Below are 12409 nucleotides of genomic sequence, written 5' to 3' on the forward strand. Positions count from 1 at the left end.
TGTTAAAAGTTAATTTGTGGAATTTCTTTCCTTCTGAATGCTTTTGAGCCAATTGTGTTGTGTCAAGGCAGAAGATAGCCCTATTTGGTAAAATACCTAGTCGATATTATGGCAAGAACAGCTCAAATAAGCAAAGAGAAACGACAGTCCATCATTACTTTAAGACATGAAGGTCAGTCAATCCGGAAAATGTCAAGAACTTTGAAAGTTTCTTCAAATGCAGTCGCAAAAACCATCAAGCGCTATGATGTAACTAGCTCTCACGAGGATCGCCATAGAAAATGAAGATCCAGAGTTACCTCTGCTGCAGAGGATAAATTCATCAGAATTAACTGCACCTCAGATTGCAGCCCAAATAAATGCTTCAAAGGTTTCAAGTAACAGACACATCTCAAAATTAACTGTTCAGAGGAGACTGCATGAATCAGGACTTCATGGTCAAAATGCTGCAAAGAAACCACTACTAAAGGACACCAATAAGAAGAGACTTGCTTGGGCCAAGAAACACGAGCAATGGACATTAGACCGGTGAAAATCTATCCTTGAGTCCAAATGTGACCAATGTCTTTGTGAGACACAGAGCAGGTGAAAACCCTAGATGATCTATGCATGTGTGGTTCCCACAGTGACCCTGTCTGTGATATACAGTATTTAGAATTCAAGGCACACTTAACCAGCATGGCTACCACAGCATTATACCATCCCATCTGGTTTGCGCTTAGTGGGACTATCATCTGTTTTTCAACAGGACAATTAGATTTTTTTTAAAAAACCTTTATTTAACTAGGCAAGTCACTTAAGAACAAATTCTTATTTTCAATGACAGCCTAGGAACAGTGGGTTAACTGCCTTGTTCAGGGGCAGAACGACAGCTTGGAGATTCGATCTTGCAACCTTTCGGTTACTAGTCCAAAGCTCTAACCACTAGGCTACCTGCCACCCCAATGTTCCAACACACCTACAAGGTGTGTATGGGCTATTTGACCAAGAAAGAGAGTGATGGAGTGCTGCATCAGATGACCTGCCTCCACAATCACCCGACCTCAACCTAATTTAGATGGTACGGGATGAGTTAGACCGCAGAGTGAAGGAAAAGCAGCCAACAAGTGCTCAGCATATGTGGGAACTCCTTCAAGACTGTTGGAAAAGTATTCCTCATGAAGCTGGTTGAAAGAATGCCAATAGTGCGCAAAGCTGTCATCAAGGCAAAGGGTGGCTACTTTGAAGAATCTAAAATCAAAAATATATTTAATGCTTTTTTAAATTCCATATGTGATACTTCATAGTTTTGATGTCTTCACTATTATTCAACAATGTAGAAAATAGTAAAATAAAGAAAAACCCTTGAATGAGTAGGTGTGTCCAAACATTTGAATGGTACTGTATAAAGGAAGATAACCTTTGGCCTAGCACCAGAGAGAGAGAGAAGGAGATATGCTGGTGGCATGCTACAACACCGACATCCTTGTCAGATAGGCTACGTTTGCTATGCAGATACCGCCTTACAGGAGGCGGCTAATTCACCAATTGTTTTACGCGGCATCACTCAATAGAATTTTGAAAGATTACCTTCTAAAGTAATTTGCAGTACTTTATTAAAGTGTAACAGACTACTGAGATGTTATTGAAGAAATAAGTTGTTTCATGATCTTTTTGGACTGAATATCAGCCCTGCACCTCAGATGGATTCCCGAGTGGCGCAGTGGTCTATGATACTGCATCTCAGTGCAAGAGGTGTCGCTACAGTACCTGGTTTGAATCCAGGCTGCATCACATCCAGCCTTGATTGGGAGTCCCATAGGACGGCAAACAATTGGCACAGCCTTGTCCGGGGTAGGCCGTCATTGTAAATAAGAATTTGTTCTAAACTGACTTGCCTAGTCAAATAAAGGTTAAATAAATAAAATGACTCAACATCACCTGTGATGACTATACATCATCAGTAGGGGGCAGCACACAGGGAACTCATATTTTGTTGTTGGAGTGGAACATTCTCAATATATAACAAAATGATACATTTAAAATTAAACTCTTCAGAAAATGAGCGCCAAGGACTGTACATACGTACAGGTAAAAACTTGAACTTATGCATTCACAAGATTGTTAGGAAAAAGCAAAAGATAGAGAGAGAGACTGAAAGTACAGCTCACTCACTCTAGGTCGGCAGCGCTGTCAATTTTCATGAACTCCTGTTTGATGCGGAGCAGGATCTCTGGCTCAAGCCTGGCGTGGTGCGGAGTGCATGGCAGCAAGGCCAGGTCAGAGGGGTACAGGTAAGACAAAGCACAAGGAAGGGGGAGGAGGGGGGGGGGGGCGGCACATACACACATTTAAACACAAGCACAGAAAGAAAGACAGAGAGGATTCAAATCCAGTTACACAAACAAAACACACAAGAGAACAACAGTAACGCACATGACACACACAAAGGGGATCAGGGTGTGAAGGGTGGTCAGATGAAATGGGACAAACAGAGAAACATGATCAGTTAGCAGTGGAACAGACAGTATACCTTGGTATACCTTGGTCACATGACCCTGCTGCGGTGAGTGGAGCAAGGATTCCTAAGTGTGTCAGATCCCCCCTGAGATTGGCTCAGTGGCACAGGCCATCACACCCCATCAACCCAGACAGAACCCCCCCCCCCTTCTCCTGTGGGTGGAACAGGCTGGAACACCAGGATGCGAATGCTACTGACTGACTCCATTAGCTGTTTACTTATGTTAGTCAGCTGGCCTGCTTAAAAGCGACATGATGGAAGCTGTTGACGGTGCTTGTGTGCCTGTGGGTATATGAGCGGCCTGTAATTTTCATCATAGGAGGGTGTTTGGGTGTGTACGGGGGAGTTGTGTTGGTGTGTATGTGAGTGTGCATGTCTGCTGCTGTGTGTGTCCCTACTTGATGTCCTGGCTGATCTGCCTCTCCAGGCGTTGGCGTCTCTCCTCCAGCTGCTCGATGGGGCTGTCCTCAGGGAACTCATAAGGAGCGGTGCGCATCTCACTCTCCGTCAGGCTACGAGTGAACAGCTCCTGAGAGATACACAGAGAGTCAAATAAACATTAGAACACACACACATTACACACACAGGAAGAGTTTACTTAACATTACAATACACAAACTTACATAAACATCATGAACATTTAACACCGACACAAACATCCAACACATGCAGTCGCACGCAAACACACACACACACACACACACACACCACACACCACACACACACACGTATTTGGAAAGTGCTTGACAGTGGTGGAAAAAGTACTCAATTGTCATACTTTAGTAAAAGGAAAGATACCTTAATAGAAAATGACTAAAGTAAAAGTAAATGACACCCAGTAAAACCCTACTTGAGTAAAATTCTAAAAGTATTCGGTTTTAAATATACTTAAGTATCAAAAGGAAATGTAATAGTAAAAGTACAAATAACTTCAAATTCAAACCAGACAGCACCATTTTCTTGTTTTTCAAAATCACGGATAGCCAGCGGCACACTCCAACACTCAGACATAATTTACGAACGAAGCATGTGTTTAGTAAGTCCGCCAGATCAGAGCCAGTAGGGATGTTCTCTTGATAAGTGTGTGAATTGCACCATTTTCCTGTCCTGTTAAGCATTCAAAATGTAATGAATACTTTTGGGTGTCAGAGAAAATGTATGGAGTAAAAAGTACATCATTTTCTTTAGGAATGTAGTTAAGTAAACGTTGTCAAAAATATACAGTGGGGCAAAAAAGTATTTAGTCAGCCACCAATTGTGCAAGGTCTCCCACTTAAAAAGATGAGCGGCCTGTAATTTTCATCATAGGTACACTTCAACTATGACAGACATAAATGAGAAGAAAAAAATCCAGAACATCACCGAAAATCACCGTCTGAAGTTTGCTAGAGAGCATTTGGATGATCCAGAAGAAGATTGGGAGAATGTCATATGGTCAGATGAAATCAAAATATAACTTTTTGGTAAAAACTCAACTCGTCGTGTTTGGAGGACAAAGAATGCTGAGTTGCATCCAAAGAACACCATACCTACTGTGAAGCATGGGGGTGGAAACATCATGCTTTGGGGCTGTTTTTCTGCAAAGGGACCAGGACGACTGATCCGTGTAAAGTAAAGAATGAATGGGGCCATGTATCGTGAGATTTTGAGTGAAAACCTCCTTCCATCAGCAAGGGCATTGAAGATGAAACGTGGCTGGGTCTTTCAGCATGACAATGATCCCAAACACACCGCCCGGGCAACGAAGGAGTAGCTTCGTAAGAAGCCTTTCAAGGTCCTGGAGTGGCCTAGTCAGTCTCCAGATCTCAACCCCATAGAAAATCTTTGGTGGGAGTTGAAAGTCTGTGTTGCCCAGCAACAGCCCCAAAACATCACTGCTCTAGAGGAGATCTGCATGGAGGAATGGGACAAAATACAAGCAACAGTGTGTGAAAACCTTGTGGAGACTTACAGAAAACGTTTGACCTCTGTCATTGCCAACAAAGGGTATATAACAAAATATTGAGATAAACTTTGTTATTGACCAAATACATATTTTCCACCAAAATGTGCAAATTAATTAATTAAAAATCCTACAATGTGATTTTTTTTTCTCATTTTGTCTGTCATAGTTGAAGTGTACCTAATGATGAAAATTACAGGCCTCTCATCTTTTTAAGTGGGAGAACTTGCACAATTGGTGGCTGACTAAATACTTTTTTGCCCCACTGTAAATACTAAAGTAAAGTACAGATACACCAAAAAACTACTTAAGTAGTACTTCAAAGTATTTATACTGAAGTACTTTACACCACTGTTGACACCACTGTGTCACTGTGATCTCACCTCAGCGATCTCCTTGTACTTTCCGTCCATGGATGTACGCAGGTTGATGGGGAAGTGTTTGAGTGTGTGACTGATGGGTGTCCCAGGGAGGGAGCGCTGAGGATTCAGGGGCTTGGCCTGCCCTGCTACACCACGCAGATCTAGATGGAGGGAGAGCGGTGGAGAGGAAGATAGAGAGAGAGAGGCAGTGTTAAACAACAAATAATAAACATAACAAAAAAGAAAAAAACAAAGTTATACAACAGGGAGGGAGAGGCAGACGGAGTGAGTTGTTATTGCATGGATTTGCAACATTTAAACACTGTCTGATATTTCACAGCCACAACTCTTGTGCCATCACCTCCAACATGGGACTACACTAGTATACTCCACTCCGGCCCTCTTCTCTCTCAACTACAGCCTCGTCTCTCAGCAGCAGTGTTGTGCTCTGCATACAGCACAGAGGAGCTTCCCTACAGTATGACAGCTTCAGTGGTGTGTTAGTCTCTCCACAGCACTGCTGGCCCTTTGAGCCGTGTCTCTGTTGGCTGCCCACTGCATTGTGTGTCAGGCAGCAGCAGGAGGAGTGGTGTCTGTGTGTGTGGCAGTAGTCTTTGTGGTATATAGCCCACCCTAAGGGTCATTCAGATGGATGCTCAATAACAAGATAAATGTTGTCAGATGCCAGACACCCGTTGCCATGGAGACCTGGTCTGGAGAGAGGGGAGGAGAGGTTGAGGGGAGGAGCACAATAACAGAACCTTCCCCTGAGACGGACGCTGCTGGGTGAGAGAGTACACACTACACTGGCAGGCAGGCAGGCAGAGAACAAAGACCCCACTGTGTATGTCCCATTGAATACAGAGAGAGAGAGAGAGATTAGTAACCAAAAGATGAGCGATGAGCTCAAGAGCCACGTGATAGTTTGCTAAACTGTGTGTGTGTGTGTGTGTTTTCAGAGAATGCTGCTTTGGCATGATGATCCCATAAGGCCTTTATACTGGAGGGGACTCCTGAGATGCAGAGGGTTACATTTTAAGACAGACAAGCCCTGTAAATGAGTGTGTCCCACAGCATGCTCTGCTACGCCTAATCACCCCATGAAAGATGCCAGAGCAACTGGACTCATCACAAACACAGACATACAGACTCTGGCCTCCATTACAGTGACTGTCCATTCATGTCAGTATCATCACCACCACACTACAGTCCTATGTGCTCTGTAATACACAGTATTATTGAATAAGGCTAAACACAAACAGTACCATTCCTCCATGTATCATATTAATACAACGGGCTCATTCAGTAGTGCTAAGCATGGCCACTATGTCATCATCAGCACAGTCAGATTCACCCTATGCACATTACATTTATTAAATGATAATAAACTATATTCTATCAAAATACTCGTATCATCATGATGTTCTCTCCAATGGATTTCCCACAGTGAAGCATAGCTGTGGCCTACTGACGCTACAAGTGTGATTCAGAAGATAGGGAGTGAGATTTTTAATTCGAGAAGAATGGATTCACTTTTTCAATGCTAGTTAGGCATACTATAGTTATCACATTTCACATTGGATTTATTAAATACAAAAAGGTAAGACGTGTTTTTAATTCTGGTGCCGTTCTGCACACACAAGCTTGTCAGCTAGCTAGCTTCCCTGGTCCAACGTTAAGCCAACTCTGAAGTTCAAAGACATTCAAAGTTTATCCATAGAAGCCGCTCCTCCGTAGGTATAATTCTATGGGACTATTTCAGATAATACATGTCATCACATGCATCTCATCACAGAACTAGGCCTACTGGGAGACTAAAGCAAAGCAACCCACTGACATCTACTGGAACTGAAAGCCTTCAACTATGCTGCTAGACTTCTGGGGTAAAGCAACATGTCTAAGTAGGCAGATTTAGACAAGACTGCAGTGGTTGATGGTACTACCACCTCAGCACACTTGAATGTACTACGTCCCCTAAACGGGATTTGGTATTATATTTGTAATTTATGGGACTTTATTTATTATATTTTATATCAGAGGGGAAACGCAACACTTCACAACACCACAGGCAGACAGGCCCATTGTAAGTGTTTACTGCAGGCTCTCTCATACGAACAACACTAGGTCGGCAGGGCATTCGGAAAGTATTCAGACCCCTTTAGTTTTTCCACATTTTGCTGTTATAGCCTTATTCTTTTTTTTTTCAATTTAAGTTTAAGTTTTATTAAGTTTTCTTGTTTTTCAATCAACCAACAAAACACATTCCACATTCACATATGTGACAGGCTTAAAAAAATAAGTTAAAATATATAATAATAATACATTTTTAAAAAAAAATACAATTAAAATAAAAGATTAAGAAAAATAATACAAGTTTTTTGTTGTTGTTATAGCCTTCTTCCTCCAGACGTGACGCTTGCCATTCAGGCCAAATAATTACATATTGGTTTCATCAGACCAGATAATCTTGTTTCTCATGGTCAGATAGTCCTTTAGGTGCCTTTTGGCAAACTCCGAGCGGGCTGTCATGTGCCTTTAACTGAGGAGTGGCTTCCATCAGACCACTCTACCATAAAAGCCTGATTGGTGGAGTGCTGCAGAGATGGTTGACCTTCTGGAAGGTTCTTCCATCTCCACAGAGAAACTCTGGAGCGCTGTCAGAGTGACCATCGGATTCTCGGTCACATCCGTGACCAAAGCCCTTCTCCCCCGATTGCTCAGTTTGGCCAGCCGGCCAGCTCTGGGAAGAGGCTTGATGGTTCCAAACCTCTTCCATTAAAGAATTATGAAGGACACTGTGTTCTTTGGGATCTTCAATGCTACAGACAATTTTTGGTACCCTTCCCCAGATCTGTGCCTCTACACAATCCTGTCTCAGAGCTCTACGGACAATTCCTTCGACCTCATGGCTTAGTTGCTGCTCTGACATGCACTGTCAACTGTGGGACCTCATTTAGAAAGGTGTGAGCCGCAGGTGGACTCAAGTTGTAGAACCATCTCAAGAATGATCAACAGAAACAGGATGCACATAAGCTAAATTTCGAGTCTCATAGCAAAGGGTCTGAATACTTATGTAAATAAGGTATATATACAGTTGAAGTCGGACGTTTACAAACACTTAGGTTGGAGTCATTAAAACTTGTTTTTCAACAACTCCACAAATTTCTTGTTAACAAACTAGTTTTGGAACGTCGGTTAGGACATCTACTTTGTGCATGACAAGTAACTTTTTCCAACAATTGTTTACAGACAGATTATTTCACTTATAATTCACTGTATCACAATTCCAGTGGGTCAGAAGTTTAAATACACTAAGTTGACTGTGCCTTTAACCAGCTTGGAAAATTCCAGAAAATCATGCCATGACTTTAGAAGCTTCTGATAGGCTAATTGACATAATTTGAGTCAATTGGAGGTGTACCTGTGGATGTGTTTCAAGGCCTACCTTCAAACTCAGTGCCTCTTTGCTTGACATCATGAGAAAATCTAAATAAATCAGCCAAGACCTCAGAAAAAAAATTCTAGACCTCCACAAGTCTGGTTCAACCTTGGGAGCAATTTCCAAACGACTGAAGGTACCACGTTCATCTGTACAAACAATATTACGCAAGTATAAACACTATGGGACCACGCAGCCGTCATACAGCTCAGGAAGGAGACGCATTCTGTCTCCTAGAGATGAACGTGCTTTGGTGTGAAAGGGCAAATCAATTCCAGAACAACAGCAAAGGACCTTGTGAAGATGCTGGAGGAAATAGGTACAAAATTATTTATATACACAGTAAAACGAGTCCTATATCGACATAACCTGAAAGGCCGCTCAGCAAGAGAGAAGCCTCTGCTCCAAAACCGCCATAAAAAAGCCAGACTACGGTTTGCAACTGCACATGGGGACAAAGATCGTACTTTCTGGAGAAATGTCCTCTGGTCTGATGAAACAGAAATAGAACTGTTTGGCCATTATGACCATCGTTATGTTCGGAGGAAAAAGGGGGAGGCTTGCAAGCCGAAGAACACCATCCCAACCGTGAAGCACGGGGGTGGCAGCATCATGTTGTGGGGGTGCTTTGCTGCAGGAGGGACTGGTGCACTACACAAAATAGAATGCATGATGAGAAGAAAAATGATGTGGCTATATTGAAGCAACATCAGTCAGGAAGTTAAAACTTGGTCGCAAATGGGTCTTCCAAATGGACAATGAGCCCAAACATACTTCCAAAGTTGTGGCAAAATGGCTTAAGGACAACAAAAGTCAAGGTATTGGAGTGGCCATCACAAAGCCCTGACCTCAATCCTATAGAACATTTGTGGGCTGAACTGAAAAAGCGTGTGCGAGCAAGGAGGCCTAAACACCTGACTCATTTACACCAGCTCTGTCAGGGGGAATGGGCCGAAATTCACCCAATATACTGTGGGAAGCTTGTGGAAGACTACCCAAAATGTTTGACCCAAGTTAAACAATGTAAAGGCAATGCTGCCAAATACTAATTGAGTGTATGTAAACTTCTGACCCACTGGGAACGTGATGAAAGAAATAAAATCTGAAATAAATCATTCTCTCTACTATTATTCTGACATTTCACATTCTTAAAATAAAGTGGTGATCCTAACTGACCTAAGACAGGGAATTTTTGCTCAGATTAAATGTTAGGAATTGTGAAAAACTGAGTTTAAATGTATTTGGCTAAGGTGTTTGTAAACTTCCGACTTCAACTGTATATTATTATATATATACTTATTATAATTTTTTTAATTACATTTGCAAAAAAAATCTCAATTTATTTTCGCTTCGTCATTATGGGGTATTGCGTATAGATTGGGATTTTTGACTCCTACCTTCCACTCTTAGTAACTCGTGACAGCTATAATGTAACAAAATGTGGAAAAAGTTAAGGGGTCTGAATACATTCCGAATGCACTGTACATCACTGGGGTGGTGGGCTACTACAAAGTAATGGTGTAATAAAACTAGTGCAGACTGCAGACACAGTGGCCCAGAGGATAGGAGTTGTAATATGGGTGACCCTGATTTAGAACACACAACACTATACAGCAGCTTAAAGCCTAGTTAGTGGTTGTTCTGGATAAGAACAGAGAGGGGCTAGTTTTAAAGGAGCTATAGTGATCTCAGAAAGCAGAAAAATAGACTACTGTGCTTCATGCAAACTACGATATAGTCCTAGTAAAAAGTATGATGCACAGAATAAACAGTGATATGACTGTAAATTCAGATACCCTCATCTAATTCATTCACAACGCAAGAGGATTTTATTTTATTAGGATCTCTTTTAGTCCTCATTTGGACTAATCTTCCAAATGTCCTTAAACATTAAAATCCAATTTATAATACAAATCACATATAACACTGTTACACACAACAGGCATAATACACTGACATATTGACCAGATAAATACTTTAACAATCTGAAATGATAGTTTGCTTCCTTCATCTGCCATAGTCCTGCACAACCTCCAATGTTTTATATTTAAAAGGTTCTAAAGTATTGATTGAATGTATATATTGAAAGGTTTCTGGTTTGCTCAGAAAAATGATTATATTTCTTTATTGTTCTGAATCAAAATGTTATTTTGCATATTTCTCTTTTCTGCTGGGATAACACAGATGGTGAACAATCTATTCCTAGTATTGACTGGATGTCTGTCTCTTACCAATTGAATACTGATGTGAATGGAGTTAAGCCGTTTTAAATGGTGTACATTGTGAAATAAAATAAGCATATTTTTTTCAATTGTCTTGTTGAATGATGACCAACTAAGAGCATTGTGCATGACTACAACATAATCATCACATCACCTTAAAACAATCATTGCTGCTTTGTTCTGTGCAATCTGCAGCCTCCTAATTTCCCTTGCTGATGCATGTCCCCAGACCACAGAACAGTATTTCCCCTGACTCTCAATTAATGCTTTCCCGGTAAATATTTAGCTATCCTTCTGATCATGCATGCATTTAATTTTTTTACATTATTTTTTTTTACATAGATGAGTTATTTGAAATGACCATGATAAGCAATTGTCTAGGTGTAACCCCAAGTAGTTTGGTTTCTGCCACTTCCTCAATTTGTACTCCCCCCATACTTAATTGCATCCCCATGCTGTGTTGGCCTTTTCCTGGTGGAACAGACCAACATAACCTTGATTTTCTTGGCGTTCAAAACAAGTTTGTTCCTGAAAACCCACTCCCTGATATTTCCCAGATCTACTTGTAGAGTTTGCTGTAACTGTTGATATTCCACAGTTTAAAGCATGAGTGAAAGAAAACTACCAATTGATATACAGTTGAAGTCGGAAGTTTTTCACAATTCCTGACATTTAATCTGAGTTAATATTCCCTGTCTTAGGTCAGTTAGGATCACCACTTTATTTTAAGAATGTGAAATGTCAGAATAATAGTAGAGAGAAAGATTTATTTAAGATTTAATTTCTTTCATCACATTCCCAGTGGGTCAGAAGTTTACATACACTCATTAGTATTAGGCAGCATTGCCTTTAAATTGTTTAACTTGGGTCAAACGTTTTGAGTAGCCTTCCACAAGCTTACCACAATAAGTTGGGTGAATTTTGGCCCATTCCTCCTGACAGAGCTGGTGTAACTGAGTCAGGTTTGTAAGCCTCTTTGCTCGCACACACTTTTCAGTTCTGCCCACAAATGTTCTATATGATTGAGGTCAGGGCTGTGTGATGGCCACTTCAATACCTTGACTTTGTTGTCCTTAAGGCATTTTGCCACAACTTTGGAAGTATGTTTGGGGTCATTGTCCATTTGGAAGACCCATTTGTGACCAAGCTTTAATTTTCTGACTGATGACTTAAGATGTTGCTTCAACATATCCACATAATTTTCCTCCCTCATGACGCCATCTATTTTATGAAGTGCACCAGTCCCTCCTGCAGCAAAGCACCCCTACAACATGATGCCACCCCCGTACTTCACAGTTGGGATGGTGTTCTTCGGATTGCAAGCCTCCCCCTTTTTCCTCCAAACATAACGATGGTCATTATCGCCAAACAGTTCTATTTCTGTTTCATCAGACCAGAGGACATTTTTCCAAAAAGTATGATCTTTGTCCCCATTGTGCAGTTGCAAACAGTAGTCTTGCTTTTTTATGGCGCTTTTGGAGCAGTGGCTTCTTCCTTGCTGAGCGGCCTTTCAGGTTATGTCGATATAGGACTCGTTTTACTGTGGATATAGATACCTTTGTACCTGTTTCCTCCAGCATCTTCTCAAGGTCCTTTGCTGTTGTTCTAGGATTGATTTGCACTTTTCGCACCAAAGCACTTTCATCTCATTCATTTCCAGTTCACTGCTGCCCATGACTGGAACGAATTGCAAAAATCTCTGAAGCTGGAGACTCACATCTCCCTCACTAGCTTTAAGCATCAGCTGTCAGAGCAGCTTACAGATCACTGCACCTGTACATAGCCCATCTATCTACCTACCTCATCCCCATACTGGTATATATTTATTTTGCTCCTTTGCACCCCAGTATCTCTAACTGCACATTCATCTTCTGCCGATCTACCATTCCAGTGTTTAATTGCTATATTGTAATTACTTCGCCACCATGGCCTATTTATTTCATT

General features: G+C 41.3%; 1 protein-coding gene across 4 annotated transcripts in view; it reads right to left on the reverse strand.

Annotated features, from left to right (window-relative positions):
* The window catches only part of LOC110494343 (AMP deaminase 2), an 81135-nt gene that overhangs the window by 17035 nt on the left and 51691 nt on the right, over window positions 1-12409 (reverse strand). For all 4 annotated transcript variants that reach the window (XM_036950419.1, XM_036950420.1, XM_036950418.1 and 1 more), the window contains exons 2-4: window positions 4826-4965; window positions 2899-3029; window positions 2155-2223 (exon numbers count right to left, since the gene is read on the reverse strand). In XM_036950419.1, coding sequence (XP_036806314.1) covers window positions 2155-2223; window positions 2899-3029; window positions 4826-4965 — 340 coding nt within the window. The remainder of the gene's footprint in view (window positions 1-2154; window positions 2224-2898; window positions 3030-4825; window positions 4966-12409) is intronic.

This window comes from Oncorhynchus mykiss, chromosome 17, assembly GCF_013265735.2.
Source record: "Oncorhynchus mykiss isolate Arlee chromosome 17, USDA_OmykA_1.1, whole genome shotgun sequence".
NCBI lineage: Eukaryota > Metazoa > Chordata > Actinopteri > Salmoniformes > Salmonidae > Oncorhynchus > Oncorhynchus mykiss.